Source organism: Columba livia, chromosome 3, assembly GCF_036013475.1.
Source record: "Columba livia isolate bColLiv1 breed racing homer chromosome 3, bColLiv1.pat.W.v2, whole genome shotgun sequence".
NCBI classification, from domain to species: domain Eukaryota; kingdom Metazoa; phylum Chordata; class Aves; order Columbiformes; family Columbidae; genus Columba; species Columba livia.
This window is the reverse complement of record NC_088604.1, coordinates 23,679,634-23,705,283: the sequence shown is the minus strand read 5'-3', so window position 1 is coordinate 23,705,283 and position 25,650 is coordinate 23,679,634. Positions and strand designations below refer to the sequence as shown.

The following is a 25,650-nucleotide window of genomic DNA, read 5'->3' as shown; positions in this document are numbered from 1 at the left end:
ATATTTACTGCAGTGAGATATTAGATACATGAAGCAACCTAGACACAAATGAGTAAACATCTACACTTAGCTCATTTCAGGTATGTCACCACAGGTTTCTACAAGGCCTCCAGCTGCGCTTCAGAAAATTATAGGCCTCTCACAGATCCTGTATCTTCAGGCAATGTGTGGATTTTACCACTTTCAAATTATACCAGCCAACTATTTAGATTTATACTGAATTACATCCTTGTTACTGATTTCTGCAACAAGGTCTAAAAAAAAATTTTTTTTTTTTTTTTCTATAAAAATGAGGTAAAAGAATCATGCTGCAAATCTTTTGGGTGTGTCTGGTTTGTGTACAATTAAAAAACACTTCTTTAGTCATTTTTGCTTGATTGCGTGTTTCCTTTTGCCACTTTTGATTTCTGTTTCAAAGATAGTCACTGAAAATTTTTTGTATGAAGTTCTATAACAACCTCACATTTGAAACATTTTTTATGGCACCTGTTTTCAGCATAATTACTTTCAGTCCGTGTTCCTTTAATTAGGCCAGTCAAAACACAATTCCTGAATTGGATTTACAATAATGTGGTAAAATAATGAGTGAGATGGTATCTTTGTTATACCACCAGATTTATAATTTAGTACAAGCATTTGAAATATGATAAACTTTATAATCTAGTTGTATCTACTGAGAGTCAGGGGTTGGACTAGATGACTTCTAACGTTCATTTACAACTTAAATGATTCTCTGATTAGCAAAGTGATTTCAAAATTGGGAATATTTTCTGTGTTCATACATGTATTTCACATATTTCTCAGGTACTAGACATTAATTTCTGTTCCTACCAACATAAGAATTATCAAGCTTGTCTTTGTCTCATTTGTAGTACTGTGATTATAGACAATTTTAAAGAAGTTACAACTTTTCATTTAAGCCCTGTTAATTAGCCCTGCTAATTATGGTTCCAAAAGGTAATTGATTATACAGACAGAATTTTACAAAACAAGGGTCAAAAAAGTATTTTATACAATGTTTAAAAAATGCTTTACAATAAAAATATGGCACTATGCCACTAATTTGAGTTTGCCACTAGAATTTGGACTTAATGAGGCTGGTAGTCTTCTTGTTCAAACAGTTAAGAAGTGAGTGTTTAAAAATCAATAGTATCTTTAACATCCTTTTTTTGTTTGGTTGGTTGGTTTGTTTTTGTTTTGTTTTGTTTTCTAGAAAGCCATTATAGGATATTTAACTTATTTTATCTTCCAAAACCCAAATAATAATAAGATGAAGTTATTTTCAAAATGACACGACAAACGCGAGTAACATTTAGAGATAAGATTTAAATATTTAATTATTCTCTTCAACTTCTCTTTTCAATTCACTGTTAGACAGTTTTGTCCTATAGGGATCAAATCATTGCGTAGTGTTTCTTGACCCTTATAGTGTCGCTACAACATATTGTTTTATCATGAATAGCTACGTGTCATTTTGAAAAATAATTCAGTGCACCTTCAAGAAATCCCATTCTTTCTTTTTCTTCTTAAATAAGACACTTATATGAAATTTGCAGCAGTAAATATGCAGTAATATCTTTCAACAATAAAGACAATGTTAGTATAATTACTGTGTTCTTTATAGAGCTCTGTGGATGTTAGCAGCTGAAAACTGTCAAAATGATGCAGCTAATTTTTTTTCCCCACTGTTCTGCATGCATTAGAATTCAGAGAACCTGTAGTTAGTTTTAGAAATTTAGTTTTAGAAATTTAGTTTTAGAAATTTACCTTCTAAATTCTAAAGGCCTGAGGAGGAAAGGTTAAGTTTCTGGTTCCTGGTTGTGAGCCAAATCCTAATACCTCTATTTGAGGTAGACAACTGATCAGTCTATATATATATCTGGTAATTCACTGAATTTACCTTCTATTGACAGTTACAGAGTGGTATGGTCTGAATCAGATACAATGAAGCGGAGAGACAGAAAAAAAAAAAAATATAATGACTGTTATTGACATTCAGAACATTGTTTTCTCTAAGAAAAGTACAACATTTTTGGTGCTGTGGGAAAATGCTAATATCACAGTCCGAAGGTCCCTGGTGAGACATAATGGGCAGAATTAATCATCACATGCTATTTTCTGAGACTTTCTACATAATTATATTTGCCCTTGGTTCACATTTTTGGATTATCTTTGCAATCATAAAATGAAGAATGTTTTTAATAAAAATGGAAAAATGCTATTCTATACAGAAACCCTGAGACAAAGAGAAAATTCTGTAACAAATATTTTGATAGTGGCACTTCTGAATAGTGTTCTATAACAGTGGACAGTTAGTAGTAATAGAATCAAAGTTGATATATGCTTGCATAACTAGATCATACAGAAAAATATGGATCATATTAGAAAAGTAAGAAATATTTTATGCTATCATTACACACTTTTTTCTCTGTGATGTATATTACTGTGATGTATCTTCCTTAGAAAAAATGTCTGATTTTAACTAAGAAAAACCCAAACATTAATAACAAAATGACAAAATTATTCTTTTTTACAGCTGCCAGATGGTCATCAGATTCAAATATATTTTTATACAAAGTAATATGAAAAATCCTTAAAGAATTAATATGTTTCTAAAGCTTTTATTGAAATCATTAGAATAAATCAAACTATTTAAACCTAACTATAACCTTTTTATGGAGGCTCAGTGTATCCATAGTTGTAATTCAGGAAATTTTTTTCTTTAACTAATAAAAATGTCTACCAAATAGACACTGATAGTGATAAAGAGAAAATAAAATAGTTTGAAAATGACATTAGAGATCCACATTTAGAATTAATAACGTTAGGGTAGTCTCAAATGAATTTGTTTTTTAGTATTGTTACCTAGATTAGTAATTCATAAAGAACTTTGCATTTTTCTTTTAAAAAATTATTAGTGGGCAGGTATATAAGCAGAGTAAATCCCCTTTATTATGTCACATTTGTATTGTGAAATGTTTCTTGAAAATAATCCTGACATGTAAAAATACCATTTCCTGTGATACTAAAGCAAATGTTGAACTTTAAGTTGACAAAAAGAATATTTTTCTCATTTCACTCAGTCTTACTGGCCCAGATTGTCTGATGAATGTTTTACACTGTATTTCTGTATTTAAGTTTCTAGCCAGTATCTTCATGTTTCTAGATGAACAAGAATTTTTTCAAGAAAAGCAATTAGCACACTATCTTTCTCAAAACTGGTCTAAAGGTCTTTGAAACTTATCTGTAAATATATTCTTCCTTTTTTTTTTTTTTTTCTGTTATTTATTATTTGCCATTAAGTAAAATAAAAATAGTTTTTCTGGAGTAAATTATTTATATGCTGTACACTATGATTTAAAAGTAAGTCACATAGTACTGCAGAGGGAAAGCTGCAGCTACCCTTTTCTACAATTCTCTTTATGTCTTAATGGAGTTTTTACAGAATTTCCTCATTGCATATTCATTACAGATGATGCCTAAGCAAACTGACAGAAACTGTTCTGTTTACTCACATATAATTTGAATTAGATCCAAACAATGGCTGATGCCCTAATGTGTTCTTACAGGGCTCTACTACCTGCATATTTGAGCAGATTGCCAAATGGCTTTGAGACTAATGACCAGAGATTATCTTCACTGGTTCTGGTATCACTTTTTTACCAATATAGGTCAAGAATATCTCTACTCAAGTGCTTACAAATGTGAAGATGAAAACCAAAGTAAATGATATAAGAACCAAGCCTGTAATCCATAAAGTTAATCTTATTTATCACTTTCTCTTACCATAGATAAATTTCATGGCATGGAATAGTACTGGATCAAAATAAATATGTTAATTATCACTGATATATAAGGGACATTTTCAAAGTAAGTGTAGGCTTTAAGAAAGTACATTCAGGTGTGGGAGGCTAGATTTTAAAGCTGAGGTAGGTAGATTTTTATGTTTATGTTTTTGTTTTTGTTTTTATTTTTGTTTTACCAGAAAGATTAAATGTGTAATAAGTTTTTGTGTTGTGCTTCTTATTTTTGGAAATTTAAACTATGAGAAGCATTCCTGAACAAAGCTCAGAATGTATGTTGTCATCACCACTGTCATTATTCTTATGCCTTTTGGGATAAATTATTTTGTTTTCACAGCATGATCACTCATGGAATATTAATATTTAATGTAGTTAAATGCAAATACTTTAATGAAGGTAATTTTGATGCTTTGATTTACAACGTTAAGAGAATTCTACTATACAGTTGTGCTTGGTTCACCTTGGCAAGCTGCTTTGTCACGCCCTCTCCTCATCAGGACAGGGGGAGAAAATAAGACAAAAAAGCTAATGTGTCCAGATCGGGATGGGGAGATTGGTTACCAATTTCTCTCACAGGCAAAATAGACTCAACTGGGGGAAGATGAATTTATTGCCAGTTAAAAACAGAGTAAGATGGTGAGAAACAACAATAAAACCCTTTTATCGGGCCTGGCTCTTCTGCATCCTACCTCAGCAAGTAGTGCAGGGGGTGAGGAATGGGGGGGTAGAGGAATGGGGGGGTACAGTTAGTTAATTAAGAGCTCCTGTCTCTCTCTCTTCTTCTTCATGCTTTTCCCCTGCTCCTGTGTGGGGTCATTCTCATGGGATACAGTCCTTTATAAATCGCTTGGATGTGGGGCCTTCCCATGGGCTGCAGTTCGCAGATGCTGTTGTTGTTACTCATGGCCAGTAAATGACGAAGTTTGGTGTCACATGCTAACATTTTTACTACTTCCTAGATTGTAGGTAGTTCAAATCTCTCCAAAATAACAAGATATTTTTCTCTTTTTGGTTAAAATTTTCATTTATTTTATGGCTCAAAAATATACGTTCTAGTTTAGTACAAGGTAACTTACATTTTATTATATTTAGAATATTATCACAGCATTCATTGGAAAAAAACCCATAATTATATGAGATGAAACACAAACAGGTATGACATAAACTTCTGATAGTTAACCTATTAGTAAAGTAATCATTTAAACTATTTTAATCAACTGAGGTATTAGATGAAATATCAGGAAGATATTTCTACATGAAAATCCTTATGTATCCTGTTTACTTCAACAGGACTAGAATTTCAGTCTTGAATTGTGGTTTACTAGAGTAATACAGGGAATTATTTAGAAAACATTTTTAAAAATTTATTTCAAACGTAGACTTGGGCCAACAAGCCATGTAGTTATATGTTTTAAAAACACAATAGGAAGAAAAGGAGAAAATGCAACTTTCAGTTAGTTTAAGCTAATCTGGAAATATAAATGCAAGATTTCATATTAATATTTTTTCTTGTTCATAATTTAAACACAAAACAAACTTCTTTGCATTTTTTTTTATTCAGAGTGAAGTTAATCTCAATATATTTACATTTCTTTGTTGTATAGAATAGAATCTAAAAACTGTCCAGACTTACGTAAAACCTTGGTGTTATGGCAATGCAATATCCATGTAATATTACTACACTTTTATTATAAGAATATGCATTTAGGCATAGATCATTTGTTTTCATCATGTACATAAGAAACTTTAATGTATAAACATAAATAAGCACTTTATATGTCTTAACATTTTAATTAAGAGATTTTCTGTATGAAGTAGGGTCCTTCTCATGACTTCAAACATTTCAGGACACAAGGAATACAATTCATTTGGTCATTCTCAGGAGTCTATTACTGTATGAGATGCTCAGGTACTCAAAATGCCCATGCAAGGCTGACAGGTACAACACAGGAAAATCCGTAACCTTCCAGAGAGGCAGTTAGAGGCCAGGCAGGATGCCAAGGTATCTGAAATGATAGAAGATATCTGAGTGTGGGCATCTGAGTTCAGCCCAAATAAGGATAAACTATATCCTGGATTACTCTTTACTTTTCCTCTGAACGTTCATTTCCATAAATATGATCTCCCATTAGCACAGTTATGGTAACATACCTACTTTATCAGAGTTTCTAACTTGGCTCAGTATGGCTCAGACCTTTCCATTTTCTATTCTGAATAGCATTAAACAGTATATGAACTCTGAGATTGTATGCATTTCTAGCAAATTAATTCCACTGATAGGTTATATTTTTTTGAGGCATTTGCTTCTATAAATATTCAGGCATCTCCCTAAACTTCTGGAGGCTTTCCAGTATTCACTTGAATTGCTTGATTGCACAATACGGTGTGATGCCAAGATTTGTCACCCTCCTAAATGAAATAGTTTGTGTCCTTGGAACTATTTTGCCATAATAACAAGAAACCAAGGAGCTGAAATTCTCTATTTCTCAGAGAAAACAGGTGCTTATGGACCTTTCTGCTACTGTTCACAGAGTGTTTGTACCAAAAGAAACTATCTTTAAGATTAGTTTCATAGCTATAGAATGCATGAAATACAGGCTTCATTCAACATATTCATCCAAAATAACATTTGAGTTAGAATCTTATGGGTGCATGTCTTTTCTACTTGCATCTTAAAATTAACTGGTATCACTTTTTACTTTGTATTTACTATATTGAAAGCATAAATTTCTCTCATATATGACATAATAAAAAAGGTCTTATTAGTACTGAAAAGAACGTGTACACCTAGACATTTTGGAAATGTCACCTTGCCATGTTCCCTGCTTCTTCTTTCAGGAAGAATGTCCATGAAGGAATTTCTGTTACTACAACTGTGGTGCTGCCTTTTCCCATTACTTGCTATAGCAATTATGCCGGCAGAAGTATAAAGTGTGGGAGTAGCTAAGATAAAGGAAAATGCTTCTAAGGAAAAAGTAATTATGAAAGAAAATTCACTTGCAGAGATTCCATTAGGTACCTCCTTAGGTGTCTCATATTTTTAAGCTTTTTTTTTTTTTTTTTCACAGTCTATTTATCTCATCATAAATAATAATTCTGAACTGCTTATAAGGGAATTTTGTCTCATACATTTCAGAAAGCAAACAGGATCATGCTTCTGTAAGAAATATAATTCATCATCCAGAAAAAAATATAATAGATTTGGAAGTAATTTTTGTGTTTCTGATTTTTCTTAATGAAAATTACTTCATTATTTAATCAGTTCAGAGTAAACATATTTAATTACAGTGATCAGATTAGTATTACTGGCTTTTTTTTTTTTTTTTTATAAATTGCAAACCAGCATTGAATCTGGAGAAGCATCTCAGATCTGCTTTTTTAAGTTTTACCCATGCTGTATTCATATGTATATCCATACAAAACTGTCTTACACTCTTTCTCACCAATAAATCAACAATTCCTCCCTCCATCTAATATATCTTAACAATCCTTCTGATGATTCAGAGCTTTTATTTAAAGAGGAACTAATTTTACCTAAATATATCTGTGTAAGCATTAGTCTCCAATGGTTATCCTTATGTAGTCAATAGAAGGGACAACTCTAAATGGCAGTTTACTCTACCTTAAGGCAGGTCATGTGACTTGCGTTCTGGGTGCCGTTTTCTGTTGACTGAGTGTAGAAGGAGCTGTGATTAGACTGGTTGCTTATTGTTTGCATGGTAAAGTTTAGGTTTTATGAATCAGATTAAAGGAATGTAAGTTAGATTTAGCATCATAGAATCGTAGAATCTTTTCAGTTGGAAGAGGATCATCAAGTCCAGCCATAAACATGATACTTGACTTCTTAACTCTCAAACATTTGAATGTCTTTCCAACACACTCTATGTGTTAGTATAGAATAACAATTAACATGGAAGTGAAGAACAAGATTTTTTTTAATAGTGTCTAATATTTCTTCACACATAATGTATTTCACATAAAAAAACCCCTTTTATTTTGACATTCCCTATAAACTTAATGAGATCTTTAATATTTCATTTCTGGTTTAGATCAATTTTTTTTTTTTGTAACTTATTTTATTATTAAAGAGGTGAGCATTCACATTTGTTTTTAAATTGCAATGTAGAAGAGTTTGTGAGTCTAACAAAATGGAGCATATTTAAATAATACATTACCATATTTTCTTCTGGAATATTCTATCAGGTTTCCCCACACACACATAAAAAAAATGCATTAAAATTCTCATATATGTAGTTATTTTTATTGCCAGAAACAAATCTGCTTTTATGCTTCTACATATTTTTCTTGCTTTTATTTTGTTTTATTAGTTTTGATTTAGTAAAGAAACTTTGCATGTTAACCACGGTTATAATCTAGAAATACTAGATGATACATCAGGACCACATGGAAAGGCATGTTATTATATCTACAGTATATTGTCTGAAATGCTTGTGATTATTGAAATATAATGTAGATAATGCAGTAAACTTTATCTAAAAATCTGGCAGATCTGCAAAATATGCTTTAAAGGACCTGTATTAGAGCACAAAAAAAACCTCTGACCTGTTGTCAAAATAATTACACAGATATTTGTGTTGACAATGTTCTTCATAGCTGCAGATATCCTCGGAGCATTTAGCTTTTCTTTAAACCTCCCACTCTTTTACCTTATACACGCTTATATATTTTAACTCAATTTTAAAACACACAAGGGGTCTTAGTCCTGGAGTCAATTTTAGCATGCTTTAGAAAACATAAATGTGCAAATAGCAGAGATGCAAAGCAAGGTATGAATAACACAACATGAATTTAGAGCAAGAGCCCATATGTTATCTTAGGTTAATGGGTATCTTATTAAAAACAGACTTTTCTTTGGATTACAAACTGAGGCAGCAGTTCAATGTAAGCCTCATCTAGTCTTTTAAGTTCCTCTCTGAAGCTGATGGACCTAGACTGTTTCCATTCCAACAAAGATAAATGAGACTTGCTGACCTTCTTTTTTAATATTGAGGATGTATAAACAATTAGCTTAGCTTGGATGCTGCCTTTTTACAGGGCTAAAATTTAGATTGTATTAATTCTGCCTTGAAGAGCCCATAGAAATAACCTTAAGTGGATGGAAACCATTGTTTTTCCACATCACTGCCAAAATAGCAGCATAATATGACTGATGCAGAAAGCCCAAATCTGACTCAAGTATTGTTTTTAGCCACAAAACAGAAGCGATGGCTGAAGTTGTGTGACAATCTCCCCAGAGTGTCTGCAAAATTTGGTATAAAGATAAAACAAAATATTTTGTGGAAAAACACTGTGACTCTGCATTTTGTATCAAGTTGTCTGCAGAAACCTTGATATCAAAATACAGAAAGGTGCAGTGTATATACACATATAATCTGCAACTACTTCTCACCAATACAAAACTCTGAAAAGTTCTTGTTTTATAAGTGTTTGTCTACAAAACTAAACCCATTTTCATACTTTCTTTTATCTTCTAAAATTACAGTTTCAGTAAATTATAAATACTTTTTCAAACAATGCTGACAGTTACATTTTTAATTTTCTGGTCAATTCATTATCAGACGTAGAACAAAATCATAGCTTAGTGTTAATTAATTTATGTATGGTAATTTCTGCTTTTGTATTTCTGTGCATCAGCATCATCCACCTTCTTATCAATTGATAGTTCAAACCTGCCGTCTTATTATTGTATAATTTAACAGACAAGAAGGTTTTAATTTCATATGCTTCCAGTATTATGATATGTCATTTTTATATAATTATTATTTTTTTTTTAGGTTTTTACTGCTGTTTATAATAACATTTCAATAATAGGAACAATTACCACCAGTTATAGGTGATTGACATCTTTAGTATATGATACCTCTAAAACACTAAGGCAAATACTTTTTGCTCTTGCTATTAGAAAATACAGAAGTTTCTCCCTGTCTGCTTTTACTCTATAGGTATCTTTCTCTAAACAAATCAGACTAACTGAAATAATGAGTGAGTGCTTCATGAGTTGACTTACGGTACCAAAATGTTTTTTTTTCAAGACTAGTGGGTAAGTTTTGAAATAACTGACTCATTTAATTTTATTAGGTCATAAAGCTTGCTTTTGAAGAGTTTGAATTGGAAAGAGGCTATGATACTCTTACTGTTGGAGATGCTGGGAAAGTTGGTGATACCAGAACAGTGTTGTATGTGTAAGTACAGAACTTCAATAATTTTTCTTGGAAATGTGTTGTCATATGCTGTTTCTTCTGGGTCATGGAATATTGTATTTTACTTAGTAATTTTAATATATGTAATTTGTTTATATAATGTAAAATTAAAATCTAACTACTGTCAAATAAAATTGTTCATTACAAAATTCACCCCATATCCTTAGTAGCATCTTCGCAGGCTTTAAACTTTTTAACTTTTAAACTTTTTAACTTTTTAAACTTTTTAGACTAAAAGCTTCAGACAACTGAGATTAGATTTTTTTTGAAAACAAAAAAGCTTCTTTTAAGAAACAAGTACAATTCGTACAGCTGCAATTGTATTCACAAACAAGTAAAGGAATTTTTAAAAGGCTTAGATTTCAGCAAACAGAAAATACTACTTGTGTAAAATAAATAACCCATTTCTTAATTTCAAAACTTTTATACTTAAAATTGCATATGTGAAAAAAAATTTCATGAATGCACATGGCCATTGTTGAGTAAAGTAAACATGCTTCATGGATTAATATAAATAATAAAGATAATATAGCATAATACATACATAGCATACAGAAAGCGTAGCAACTTACATAAATTTGAAGGAAAATTCCAAACTGGTCAGCTAATCTTAAAATAAAGGTCTTTAATACTGTCTGGGATAATGGAAAGAATAGAATCCTGTACAGATTGATTAATCTCATCTACCTCAACCATCTCATTTTGGTTGCATATGTTCGTTTTCCTTCCCTCATAATAGGAGCTTGTCATCACAAGATATTTCAGTCACATCTTTTAGAAGGTTAAGTTAGCATATGAATCCTTATTGGAGAATACAAAGCAAAATTGCAAGGTTATTTTATCAGCAATGATTAAATAAGAGAAAGTAGCAGCATTTTTTTCATAACATTACTTAATTTTGCACAGACATCTACTGGATAAAGACATTATTGAACACATTGGATAAAAAGAATCCATCATAATTTTATATTGAGTTTTTACAAGACATTTAATTATTGGAATGTTTATTTTACATAACTAGAACAGTAGAGGTCATCTAACACCCATAACATTTATTTTTAATTGTTTAGAATATCTTTAGGCTGACAAGTCTGAGGATGATATCTTCATTTTACTTATTTGCTTATGAATGTATAATATTTATTAATGGCTACGTTCTGAACTATGATATCAAAGTACATTGAACTAGGTACTCCTACTTTAATTTGTCTTAAAAGCAAAGACTGGAAAATGATTGATTATTTGCAGGACGCATATTTCTTGTGTTGGAATAGCAACTAGTTGATACTCGGTAGATTGCATTCCATGTTCTGGGTACCCGAAAAAGAAAATAAGAAAATCCTGTTTCAAGAGCTTTAAACTTTAAGTTAGCATAAAAAGACTTGAACTGGAAGCATGAATTTCAACACCCATGCTTATTTTTTCTTGTAGTTCGCAAACCAATTAAGTAAACAATCTTTCTGGGGATGATAATTTAACTGCTTGTGACTGACAATCTGTTCACAAATTTTCTTTTTGTGTTGGGATACATTTTGACTTACAGGGATGCCAAAACTCCTTCAGAGTTAAGTTTCTGAACTTAGTAAATTTGGCACCCTGAATGGTTCATTTTGTTTGTTACACTGTGAGTACTTCATGTATTAAAATTTGCCTTTCTAAAATTACTTATCATGTAACAGTCAAATTTATTTTTTTTTACTTCTCCATTTGAAGGGGTGTAGCCTGTGACTACATACTCCATATTTATTTTCCATGACTGCCTAAAAAAGAAAATTTTTTAAAGTCTAAAATAGTCTTAGCTCATGTTAATTGCTAATTTTTGTATCTTAGGTAGGCAGGTTTCCATAGTCACGTCAGCTCTTATAATATTTTTCCCTTTAATAACATTTTGATGATCTCTGTGTAATATATCCGTTTCAGAATCCACCATTAGCATTTCTAGCATTTCTAGCACTAGTACAATGTTCTCACCAGAGGCATGCAGTAGTTCTAGCCCTTCAGGATTATTTTTGAATAGCAACTGTTTTATTACTCTACAGCCTATCACTTAGCATTACAGTACACTGTTGGCTTTTCCATGTTTACTGTAAATTATATCTTTGACAAAAATGAGGCCTATGCAATTAATTTCATCTTCCTTTTGGGTTGCAATACTTCACACATTAACACTACCCTGAAAATCATTTGAGAAAGTAAATGATTAATAACTTCATTACAATGGAAATACAGGAGCCCCAAGTATGAGACTACAATGTCACAATAATTAGTAATTAATCTGAATTTCTATTGCAACTCTGTTTTTGCAGGCATTAAATAGTGGATTGTATCATGCATTATGAAATACATTGTATTCTAACTGCATCACAGCTATGCTTCATTTTGCTTCCTTTTGAGAAAGGTTGTCTGTGGATGCAAAGTAATTTTCCTCATAGAACACTAGGATCATTTGTAGCCTGCATTATCATAAGAAAGCTCATAACTAAATGTCAAAGTGATTTTCTTACCAAAATGTTCCCTTAGTTGGTTTTAATAACTTCTATCGTACTTAATGAGGTTTAAGCAGCACCTTGTAGTTTTTTATTCTTCTCAGGGGAATCAAGCAGCTTTCAGCAGAGACTTTTCTGGCTAGATTTAATTTATAATTTATCAGGATCTCTTAAAAAGTAATATAGCTTTTCTTATGCTGAGCAGGTTTCTGTTAGCAGCTTAGATGCCAGCATTTCTGTAGAAATTCTACAAAATATCACTGTAGAAACTTATGCATTTGATTCTAAAGCTTCGTAGCTATTACAAGTTAGTTTGAAATAAATATGCAAAAATAAATACATTTCTAAATCCAAACCTAATTTCTGAGTGATTTGAATCATTCTCCTCCATATAAAATTGTCATGCCTGAACCTCATGCAAAATTTTCCATCTCTCAGCCACTAGAGCCTTCAAGGTAATAGATACCTCTGGGCGCTTTATTGTAAACCTAGTACTCAAACTTTACAATGACCTCAGTTATGCCAGGATCTTTATAAGCCAGTCATCTAATGAACTCTGGAAGCTCTCTAATGGCAGGTCAGTAGGCAAGGGACCTTTAAATACTTGCTCAGAAGAAGATTGAAGGAGTTGACAAGGGTCACAATATACAAAGGATTGGTCCTAGCCTAAGCTTGCTATAGTGTCCAAACTCTCAACCATTAGCAATTATCTGTGTAACCTCAAAGCTGTAGCACCACAGGTGGGGTAGAATAGAAAGGGATACTGGTGTTTAAAAAGGAGAAATAAATAAAAAATAAAATAATTAAAAAAAAAAAAAAAAAGATGTAGACAATGCAGCTCAAATTTAATTTTTAGAAGACATTAGAAAAATAATTAGTAAAAGTCTTCTAAGTTCATGTAAAATAGCACCGAGATGTTACAAGTAATTACATACTTTGATGAAGAACAAATTATTTCAAATCAATTTAATGCATTTCTATGGCAGTGTAGTTGGCATTTTGGGAGGGAACATGTTTCGTTTTAGTTTATTAAAGCAGTCTAATTTTAGTACTTATAGTAGACTTTAAGGAAAACTTATCATACAATTCTTAAAGAGGGATATGCCCATCAATTTTATTATTTTTAACAATTGCTTCATCTGCAAGCCTTACTTATTAAACATTTAGCAATATTGTTTTATGGGGTATGTATGCTGAGATGGTTAGCTTTGCAACTACAGCATTACAGCTTACTGAAATTTAATAAGTTTAGGCTATTAAGTTTTGACTTCACTTACTTCTCATATTTAACAGAGTTTGGCTAGAATCTAGTGACTACCCTTACAAAATAACTCACTGGTGATAACTATGTGCGAGGTGAAAATGATCAGTCAAGACGTTTTCTGCAGTGCTCTGTTTTAGGTTCTTAAATTCTTGTAAATTTAACTAACACCTTGCTTTAGAAAGTCTCTTTACCTTAAAATGCTGTGATTAGTATTTGTCTTGCAGCAGTTACATTAAAACTGAATTTCCTTTTTTGAAATTATTCCCTTAAAACATGAATCTTTTAACTTTTCTTACATAGAAAATTTGTTTGTTTGTTTTCCGTATACAAATAAGAAATTGCAACTTAGTGGTCCAATTCCAGCTGCTTCTGTCAGCTGTTTCAATACACAGAGAACTGTCCATGATAGAGAAATGCTTTTTTAGGAAACCCTTTTCTTCTATTCACACACAGTCTGGAAACTTACTGGCGGCTTGGAAAACAACCTACTCTTCCATAACTGGTAAAAAAACAGGCTCCTTTTTAGTATATCTCAAGCATTATTGAGTCTAACTTCCTAGTAACTTAATGGATTTCACATTATTTAAAAAATTCTTCCTTATAAATTTTTTAGAAGTTGTAAAATTTAGGAGGACAGAAAGTAGGTTTTGGTATTTAATTTGTTTTTTTAATAATGTGTTGGATTTTTTCCCCCATGATTAGCTAGGTAGTTGACATCAGTAGTAGTGAAAGAAAAATACAATTAGGGATTTTTAGTGACATTTACTGGTTATCACACCTTGTACAGTCAAATCTTCTGAGCTTTAGTTTGCGATATGGTTGCAACTAAGCACACAAATAGCATAGTGACTTGATATCTTTGAATGATAGAACAATACAGTAAAACTATTTCTTTAAAAGGATAAGAAAACCTGTGCAAACAATAAAAAACGATTTACCACAAAGAAGGAAAATAAGTTCACATATTGAAAACTCAAGAAATATTAATGATTTCATTTTAAAATAAATTTTTGTTTTATACAGTAGTTTAATGTCACAAAGGCCTATTTATTGGCTTTTGCATGCTGTGCTTCATTCAACTTACTTTATTGTTCTAATGCCTCCAAGACACATTTATTTTAAATATTATACACAGTATAAGAACAAGATAAAGCAAAGAAAATGCAGAAAGGGCTCAAAGCTTTCTCACATTTATGTGGAGTTTCAATTTAAACGGTTATTTTCAAATTAAAGTTTATTGAGTAGTTCCCATTAATAGGAAATAGATATTGTAGTGGCACTATTTCTACACATATACATAAGTGAAAAGTGAACACTGGAAGTTTTGTTTCATGAAATCATTAAATGGAATGAAAGCATAACAACATCATAGTTGTTATATATTTTAAAAACTGATTTCAGGCCCCTGAAAATTACATCTCAAACCTAAAATCCAGACCTCAGCCTCTTTCGTATACAAGTCAGCCTCATTGTCATCATCACAACTGATGTTTTTTCTCATTTATTTGTTTAAAACAGCAATAAAATATTTTAGAAAATCAACATACATCTCTTTAATAATGTATTTTCTATATTTTTACTATTAATGTATTATTCTTTTTATGACCATGCTGCTTCCATACTGGTATTTTGGTACCGTGCTGGTGCCATTAACACATTGAGTTCAAGAATTTACTGAGACCATTTTGTGCTGCTTATGTGACCTAAACTATAGAGAAGCAAACAGCATTTCTGGTCCTGGACAGCATTCTTAAAAGCCTGTCTCTGGTTTCATTTGGATAAGTTAAATCAGAGAGAAAACTGGTAGAAAAAGTTTGTTTCTCTCACAGTTGTCTTTTCTGACCTGAGAGTTTGTTCAGAGTACTGAGAAGTTTCACTTGAGTTTGACTTCATCGGTTGTATGAATTGCCTCAACATTTTTAACTTTATTCATACAGAGATAACCTAGGATTGTGCATCTCCACATGAAATGAGTTTAGCACCAGCCAATCTGCCTGAATGGCTGGTCTCGAAGTCCCTCTTCCTGAACTTGCAAAAAATCTGATCTTGAGATGGTTACAGACTGAAATGGAGTCAGCAACAACACGTGTTATCAGACAGACCTCAGTTCCCTAAACAACTGATCTACCCTATCTGGCATCTCTGTGGAAAAACAAAAAAAAAAACCCAAAACAAAACAAAACAAACAAACAAAAAAACTAACAACAACAAAAAAAACTTACTTATTGCTTTCTGCATTTTTGGCTTCTTTTGTTTTTTCTCTTTCCTTTCCCTTCCAAATCTTGACTATTTTGTTTACATGCTACACAAACATTTACATGCAGTATAAGTATCCCATACAAGACTTAGAATTTTAGAGTTCATCTTATCTGTGTTTATAAATAGAGCCATTTGAGAAAACAGAGTCTACAAAAATTAAAGATACAAAGTCATTATGATTTCCTTACATCAACTACAGCTACTGCAGTACCTGTACCTTCCATCCCCAAAGCTTCTGATACATGGAGCTTTATGTGGAATTCAAGGCAGATGTCCTCTTTTCGTGATGTTTTCTCGTTTTCATCTGACACCAGCTTAAATAGAGATACAATATTCTGCAGATACTTTTTATATGCTACTTTTCCCACTACCTTTTGAAAGACTGTATTGCTATCACCAAGATGTGAACAGTTGTTCAGATACAGTGCTAGAACTTAATTACATGGTAGGCATTTTTCACCATTAAGAAGTAATCTCAAAAGATGTATTTATTTTCTTAAACATTTTGACACACTGATCTTTGCATATCAATACCAGAATTACAGATGCACAAAGGATATTACTGAGAAGGTCTAGGGTTTTATGGTGGGATTCACCAGCTTGCCTTTTATGTGTTATATTGAAGTGTACATATCTATACATACACTTTACTATACGAGAAATAGCAGGTTTTCCTTAAAGTTAAGACATCATTGTGAGGTACTTGAATAGAGTAGCTGAGGTTCTAGTAAGTTCTTCTAAATACATGTGCTGTAATGCATGTAAACCACCTTCCTACACTTTCAGAAAACATAGCTAAAAAAAAAATTTCAAATTTAAACAAGTGAAAATTTTCAACTTACTCAGTCCTTCACATCTCTAATAGCTTAATTACTTGAAGAAAGCTTTAGGTAGGAACAGCTTTATTAATAGTGTTTATTCATTATTAACTGGAATGCAATAATTCAATCTGTTTGTTTGATTGTTTTTGTTTTGTTTTGTTCTCTGAGACTTCACATCATTCTAATCCATACAAAATAGTTAATTTTATCAAAAACAGCTGATAAGAACACAAGAGCAATATATTGGAAATAGGCCTAAGTATTATAATAATGTTTTAAAAGGCTGTAGTTTTTATTAGTAGTAGTAGTAATTTATGATTCTGCAAATGACTTTACAATTTCTCCTACATACAGACTCACTGGATCTAGTGTTCCTGATCTTATTGTAAGCATGAGCAACCAGATGTGGCTTCATTTACAGTCTGATGACAGCATTGGTTCACCAGGATTCAAAGCTGTTTATCAAGGTATGAACTAAGTTATCTGTTTTAAACTCATGTTGTAACTTCCTTCATTACATTCAAAAAAATTTATTTTACATATGCATTTAGTGCTTTCACAAATTTAGAGTTTTGATACTGTCTCTTTTGTTAATTAAAGGTTAATGGAGATATGGCTTTGCAAATACCCACAAAATAACTAAAATAATCTGAAGTAAGAATTAAAGTTATTGTTTGGATGAGATTTGCTTGAAGGTCAATTCAAACTGCAAGTTTATATCATATTTCAAAAATTTTAAATGTTACATTCTGCTAACCTCTGTAATTCATTCTATTTGATATTATTTGAAAACTATCATTAGTTTTCTCAAACTTTATTGAATTATTTATAAAATGTGTCTTCATGTCTCACCAAGAATTTTCATAGACCTAAGTCAAAATTAGTGTGTAACAAAAACAACAGAACAGATATGTTGTATACGACTGTGGAAATTAAGATGATGTACAAGATTGTTGAAATTTAATCAAAAAAAATGTTGCCTAAATTACCCTAGCCTCATTTGCATTGCTTCTGTCTCAAAGAAATGAGAACCTTAGCAACACAAGCATCTTCAGTTTTTCTTAACAGTGAGCTTCAGTTTGATAGTTGCTGAAGGTGATTCACTCTAGTAAAAAATACCTGATATCTGCTAGTATGTATGCATGTAAGCATAGAATCATAGAATGGTTTGTGTTGGAAGGGACCTTAAAGGTCGTCTAGTTCCAGCCTCCCTGCTGTGGGCAAGGGATGCCTTCCAATAGACCAGGTTGCTCAAAGATCCATCCAACCTGGTCTTGAACACTTCCAGGGATGTGGCATCCACAACTTCTCTGGGCAGCCAGTTCCAGTGCCTCATACCCCTCACAAGAAAGAATGTCTTCCTAGTAGCTAATCTAAATCTACCCTCTTTCAGTTTAAAGGCATTAGCCCTTTTCTTATCACTACATACCTTTGTAAAAAGTCCCTACCAAGCGTCCTTGCAGGTCCCCTTTAGGTACTGGAAGGTCCCCCCAGAGCCTTCACTTCTCCAGGCTGAACAACCCCAGTTCTCTCAGCCTGTCTTTGTAGGGCAGGTGCTCCAGCAATTCCATTTGAATACGTTGCATAGAATCCATTTGTGAATTACATAAAGTGGAAAAAAAACATTGGCACAAGTTATGTATCTGACACTTTGCATTTTTTTCTCAATCCAAAGTTATGAACTTTATCTCATCGTACGTCTATAAAAAAGTTCAAAAATTTAAATTGATCTGCTGAGTTGTTTTTGTGCTGTAATTTCTTTTTCTACTACTCCCAACCTAAAGGCTTCTGTTTTCATTTCGGTATTTGTCTAACTTATCAAAGACATTTTATTTCATTTATTAAGTTCAACCTCTTACTTCTGGGGACTTTCTGAAAACACCTGAAGTATACCTTGTGAATTTTGCGGTAGCACTGGCATCTCTGTTATGAAGCGCATTGTTATCATTTCATGGTTGGGTTCTGGCTTTCAGCCTTGTTTTACAACCAATTATGAGTCCTTCTATGTTTTTGTAGTTTTAGAAATTAATTCCAGAATTGTAAAATGTGAAATGTTTACAATCTCAGAAATGTAGTAAAGGTCCTAATATGAAGGTGAATTATAGCTTTTTTCTCTGTTTTACCTCAGTGCTCTTATTAGTTTTATTATAATTTTCTCATCTTCTTTTACTGTTGACAAAACTTTTATCCATCTGTGCTCTCTACATATTTCCTGCTTTAGGCGAAGTGTAAAATTGTAACCTCTATCCTGTCACAAGATACCTCAACAATTCTGCTTTCCTTTTGTTCAACAGTCAAAGGACCAGTCCAAAAATAGCATCTCATTTTAATGATGATAAAGTTAATGGATTGTGACAGGTGACCTCAAAGATACTGGTTTTGGGATTGCAGTTATCTAAAAAGAGAAAGCAAAATGCAAGCTTTGATGGCTTATACATGGTCTATGGAGTGAAAGTAACAGGAATCCTTATTTTATTTTATTTTTACTATAAAGTCTATGCTTTACTCAGGATTAGAACATGAATTTGAACCCTCTTGGACAATATTTTACAGCTGACTGACTGAAACTTGACTTTGTGTCTATTACAGTACAATCAATTTTAGTATTTCCAAAGTGGCATAGAAGGATTACAGTTTATAGAAAATAGTTACTTTAGCTGAGCTTTGTCTCACTTTAATTAGGAAATACAGAAGCATTTTGATGATGCAATTCACCTATCCTACATTATTAAGCCCACCTGAAAATGGCATGAAATGATGCCTGTAAATGAACTGATATGCATCACAGATGTTGTATACGAGTAGTTGATTCAATCCTGTTTACAACTCGCCTGAGTCATTAAGGAAGGAACCATTCTTTCCATATTCTTTTGCCTCTTCTTTGTCTCACTTTCAGAAACATCTTAATGTCAAAAATATGTAGTGCTATCTGTATACCTATCACTCAAATTTCTTGATTTCAAATACAGTTGATATTTACTTTAACAAAAAATGCTGTAGTCTGCCTAATTAGTCAGACATCTTGGACTGTACAATGCAGCTCTCCAGCAGTTGAATCCACAAGAAAGATTTCAGACGTTGGTCCTGAGGAAAGAGTTACTAATAATAGTTCTGAATACAGAGGAATAGCACTGTACCTGTATGAAACGAAAGGTGAGCTATGGAAACACAGATACTAAGACTAATGTTGAGATTAGATTGTTAACTTGTTAAAGCTGATAAACAGCTACTATGTTAGGAAATACAATAGCTGCCTTGATATTTTTTCTATAAGTCATGATCAATTGTCATGTATTATAAAAACAAAAATAATTTAAGCATTACCTATATGTAAGTAAAGTAAGTAAAATAAGTAAAATGCAAGATGCTACAGGCAACCTTCACTTTGATGTTAAACTTTCTAAACCATATTAGAACCATATTATTATTGCTAAAACAGCAAGCTATTAAACCATACTATAAAAAAAAAGTTGAAGCATAATCTTCACCTAAGGTTACTTTTCTTAAAAAGCTTTTCTATAGACTGAATATGAAAGTCCTTCATTCTCTATTATGGATCCCCAGTCATCTTAAGAGAATGGTTCAATATATTTCTGAAAGAATTATCTGAAAGCACCTAAAATTTCTGTGAACAGGACAGAAATTTAAATTGTTCTGTCCTTGATGAAAGAGATATATTGTAATACCACACCCAACTATATCAAAGGATATATACTGAAATACTCTTTCCATTATAATCTACGACAATTTACTTTACTGAAGCCTGAATGAACAGGTGTCACTCCACACATGTTCATTAGAGAAAGCAAAATAGCTAATGTTGTTAAAATACATGTCGTCTTCTACCATAGACACAGAGAAATTAGTGACACTATGTATTTCACAGCTGAGATTTTATTATAAAAACCTCTGAACGTTTCCCAGTGAATACTTTGAATGTAGCCACTTGTATAGAAAGGACTGTGTTAAAGAGAGACTTTTCAAATTTTGTATACAAACAAAAAAATGAGGATATTTATTCAGACTAAAAGATAACAGATTTAGGCTATTATTAAGATAGTTTTCAGGTTTGTTTTTTGTTGTTGTTTGTTTCTCATCTGATGGATGTGCCACATCTAAAAATAGGAGTGTCAAGGCTGTTAAGGTTTAAGGTGGATCATGAAAGCAGCTGATCATTAGGTTGCTCCCATGTTTGTGTTCCCATCAGCTGCACCACACTGACATAGAAGCAGATGACAGTCAGCTTGAACTTTTTGACATAAATGTTTCAGAATTTTATTAATCCTGAGATTTTTCTCCCGTTAAAGCCTGTAAACTTGTCAGTCTGATTAAAATATTTAATCTTTTGACTTGTGGATTTCTTGATAACCGGTACAATAACACCTGTTTCATAGTCTGTTTAGAATTCACTTTTTATTCCTGCCTTTACATGGCTAAATAACCTAATGAAGTTACTTCATTAGCCTATCCTTTAGTTCATGACAGTGTTATAAAAGAAATCTGGTGACACAGTGATATAATCCTGAGCATTTTATGTAATTTGAAGTTATTAAGAATTCTTGGAGATGTCAGGAAGTACATCAGCCCCTGAAAGCCACTAAAAATGTCAAGTTTACAACCTTAATTTGTATTGATGCTCAAATGAGCCGTAAAGCTTTAAGTTCTTCATTATTATGTTGTTTGGAAGTAGATACTTCTTTCCTCCTGAGACCAGTAGAAAAATACTTTCAAAACCATATTTCAGTTGCTCTGATGGCAGTTGTCTTTTTGTATACAGTTATTGTACTTAGTAAACCTTAATTCAGTTTCTTACAAGTGCACAACTAGTTTATAAATGTAATTGCACAACCAATATCGATATAAAACTTTGTTACTGCTTGGAGATTTGATAAAATTTGTACTGAAAGAAATTAATGGAATTAGGCTTTTTTAGGATGCTCACAATTAGACATGCATTCAAGGAAATCATTATGTACAGTGTAATGTTTGGAAAGAAAATAAGGAAGAAAATAAATAATTCCAGGAAAACTTTGCTCTTTTTATTTTACTCTAACTTTTTTCTCTTTCTTTCATCTATTTCATGTATAGTAAGTTTTCCTTTTATATTTTATTCCTATGCACTATAATTCAGACAAATTATTTAGGTGTGTGCTTTTGGAGTACAGGCAATAAATATATCTCATATTTTATGTGAATATTTTCATATGTTAGAGCTATTTGGTTCTGTGGAAAATTGTCAGAGAGTTTCGCCATGATATTGTATGAATGATTCTGTTTGTAGTGCCATACTCTGCTGGTTGGTTTTGTGGGTGGGCAAATATCAGTCACCTAATTTCCAGTGCAAAAAATTATCAGTCGTTTTCAGATAAGGAAAGTTTCCTACATTGTTATCTGACCTTTTAGAGCGTATTGTTCAGGGAAGCTCTACAGCAGTCATTTCTAAGTTTCATTATCCTTGACTTATATTTCAAGGAATAAATAGTATTATCAGTAAGGTATTGACAGAGTGAAAAGAGGAATTCTGAGTTACTGATAATTACTGCAACCATTTTAAAGTAATTTTTATTAATTAAGAGCTTCTTTGCCTGAACTTTGTATGATGGTTGGGGTGGCAGACAGAACCCATTTTCCATCTAGAAAATACACATGGACTTGAGGAACATAACATCATGCTTGTATGCCTTAATTGGTTAAGTGTATTGCATTTTTCTGTATTAGCAGGCAGTAGCAGGTAAGATCAAATTTCCATCGATGCCACCATCCTTTATTAAACAGTTTCAAACAACAGACTCTTAGTGAAAAGTATAAAAAGTGTTAAGTGTGTAATACTGCGTTATTTTTCTTATCCCTCCTAAATTAACAAACTAACAAAACAAAAAATTCCAGGTTGAGTATAAATTTTATATTAATTGCATAACTCTGCTTCTAATGCTCTATTTTTATTTAATGAGAGCATGTTTCAGAGTCTTTAACCAGGTCTTATTATTATGCTCAATTATCATCCACAGATTTACAATCAGTATCTGTTATTAATCTCAGTCAGTTCATAGATTAACATATATCTGTTTGATTATAATTTTTAAGCAATGTATTAGCTTCTTTCCCTATAACCTTTAATGTAATGCTTTCTTTTATGCTAATAATGGAGATTCTCAATATGCTGGTAAAGAATCTGTATGTTCAAAATAGCGTGGTTTACTGACCTGATATCTATGCACATTTTAAATTTTCCAGTTTCATAGAGGAATATCTTTATCAATATGCTCCATTATTTAAATTTCAGAACTTAAAAAATAAACAATCTCAGCATTTAAAATGTGGTTATGTACAGCCAACATACAACATTTGTTGTATTTTTTCTTAATTACATCACATGGCTGTTGCTGGGAAGCTTCCCTCCCCCTTCTTTTCCACACTGTGGCTGTGTCTGACTGAATAGGCATACGTGCACTTATATCTTTTCAGCAATTGACTTAACAAGTCAATTAAACTTATAATGAGTTGAAAGCCTTTGTTTGCCCCTTTGCATAAAAATACTGCACATTGAAACAATAGCATGCTGTCTCTGAATAAGAGAGAATTGTTATGTTTTAGCTCGACCAGTGAAGATATTTCTACTAGTCAAGCTTCTTTGGAGAGTAGTTTCACATCATAGTTTAATATATTCCATGCAGAAAACAGCTCAGATATATTTATTGTGTTATAGAAAAGTAAAGTGTTATATAGCTTTTCATCTAGATTAATAATTCAGAATGTTTAACTTAAATGTTACTTCCAGATTCTAACTAAATTTAAATAAATGTTTACCGTGGCCATATTTTTAGAAACATTGTTAACATTTATTTTTTCTTAAAGACTAGATAGCAATAAATTATAAAAATAAATCTAACATTTTCTGGTAAGTTTCTAATAAGATATGTGAGAATTAAATTTAAGCATTAACTGATCTTTTGGGGAGTTCTGTTTGTTTGGTGTTGTTTTGTTGTTTTGTTTTATTTTGTTTTTTCTTCTAGCAGGTGTTTCTTTATGCTTTGTTCCTTCTACAAATAAAAAAAAAAACCCTAAGCATTGGATCTGAAAACAGTTGAAACTCAGTTTTTGAAATATAAATTCCAGTCCTTGCTTCTTAGCAGGTACAGCACAGTTAAAAGCTTGATAGAACAATGTAATTGTTTTAAGTAAATGAAAATTTGCAGTAGGTTTTTTACCAAGTAAAACTTTCTCCCTTTTCTGTCTTTTTGATATTTGTTTCTAATACATATGCACCACGAATTTAGCTGTCCACTGACATTAACTAGGAAGATATTACTTTCGTTCTTTTAAGCCAAAATAGTTCTAGTTTACTACTTTGCCTTATCTATTACAGAAAGTTATTAAATGCTCAGAATGTCTTTTTAAAATCTACATCTGGGAATGTTTGGCATTCTTAAACTTCTTCCATAATTTGTAAAGTTTCTGCAAATGACGGTCTGAAAGAAAAATGCATCACAGCTAGACAATCACTGTCTGCTTACAGACTTGATTTCCATCCACATTTTATTCACATCAAAAAGATTTTTCTTCACTTTTTCACAAAAATATGCCCAGCTGCTATGAAACATTCTGTCTCCAAATATAAACATTGATTTTAACAGTCTTTTAAAAGTTTGATAAATATTTTTCAAAGAAAAGTAAAAATACGATATTGTTGGTAGGCATCATTTAAAAAAAAGTTCCATTCAATGTTGTGTATAACTATTTCTAATTTTGTTGTGTTTATTTGTAAGCAGGTCAATACTTAAAATAATAGTAGTGCTTTGAGAGGACTAACAGAAGCAGTTATAAAAGAGATTTCCTTTCCATTGTATGGTCTGAGCAATTAATCTGATAATTACTGTCATTCTTATTTGTATTTCAACACAAATTCTGATGTCAGTTGTAATTCGTATTTTGATCTTGGCTTAGTTGTATATCTCAAATATAAGTCATTAATTTACATATTAACTTAAAACATAACATTTTTGTTTTGTGTTTTTCTACTTCCTATTTCATAACAAAACCACCTTGTATAGTATCTAATGTAGTAAATCTTTTTACTAATCCGTAATACAATATTTCCAGTTTTACAGCTGACAAACAGAACATGTATAATTTTATCATTATAAATGTATTCTATATTATAATACAATGCAATCAAACATGGCAACATCAGATAAAGAAAAAGGTGGGTTGTAAAGAAGAGGGTAGGAATAGGAAAAGTTACCTTTAAAAAACGTCTCTGACCTTCAAAATTGTTTGAGAAGTATTCTAGGAAACTGTGATGGTAGATTGTTTGTTAACTGCTTGCTCACTGTAAGTTGTTTTTCTTTAAAAAGAAAAAAAAAAAAAATAGTCATTTGTAAGAATGGGGAGAAAACACCTTCACTGAGCATCCCTTCCTGTGACAAACTTCTGTAATGCAGTGGAGGGCCTGCTCAGAGAGAGCTAGAGAGTGCGGAGCTGGAGGGAACATGACAGCACAGCAGGTGTTGGGGACTCCTTACAGGAAAAGGGAACTGACAATTTTGGGGTTTTTTGTTTGGTTTGGGTTTTTTGTTTGTTTTGCTTGGTTGGTTTGTTTGGTTGTTTTTGTTGTTGTTTTTTTGTTCTTTGTGTTTGTTGTTGTTGTTGGTTTTGTTGTCTGTTTTTCTGTTCCCATAAAGGCCCATTAGAGATAACGTGGAGTTATCTGTGACCCAGAAGCTGTCTTGAGTCTGCATTTGTGCCAGGGGCTATGTTCTTGGCCTAAGAATACATCCAAGTAACACAGCACAAAGG

General features: G+C 32.0%; 1 protein-coding gene across 2 annotated transcripts in view; it reads left to right on the top strand.

Annotated features, from left to right (window-relative positions):
- The window catches only part of CSMD1 (CUB and Sushi multiple domains 1), a 1,084,328-nt gene that overhangs the window by 772,052 nt on the left and 286,626 nt on the right, over positions 1 to 25,650 (top strand). For both annotated transcript variants that reach the window (XM_065056058.1, XM_065056057.1), the window contains exons 11-12: positions 9,903 to 10,006; positions 17,209 to 17,321. In XM_065056058.1, coding sequence (XP_064912130.1) covers positions 9,903 to 10,006; positions 17,209 to 17,321 — 217 coding nt within the window. The remainder of the gene's footprint in view (positions 1 to 9,902; positions 10,007 to 17,208; positions 17,322 to 25,650) is intronic.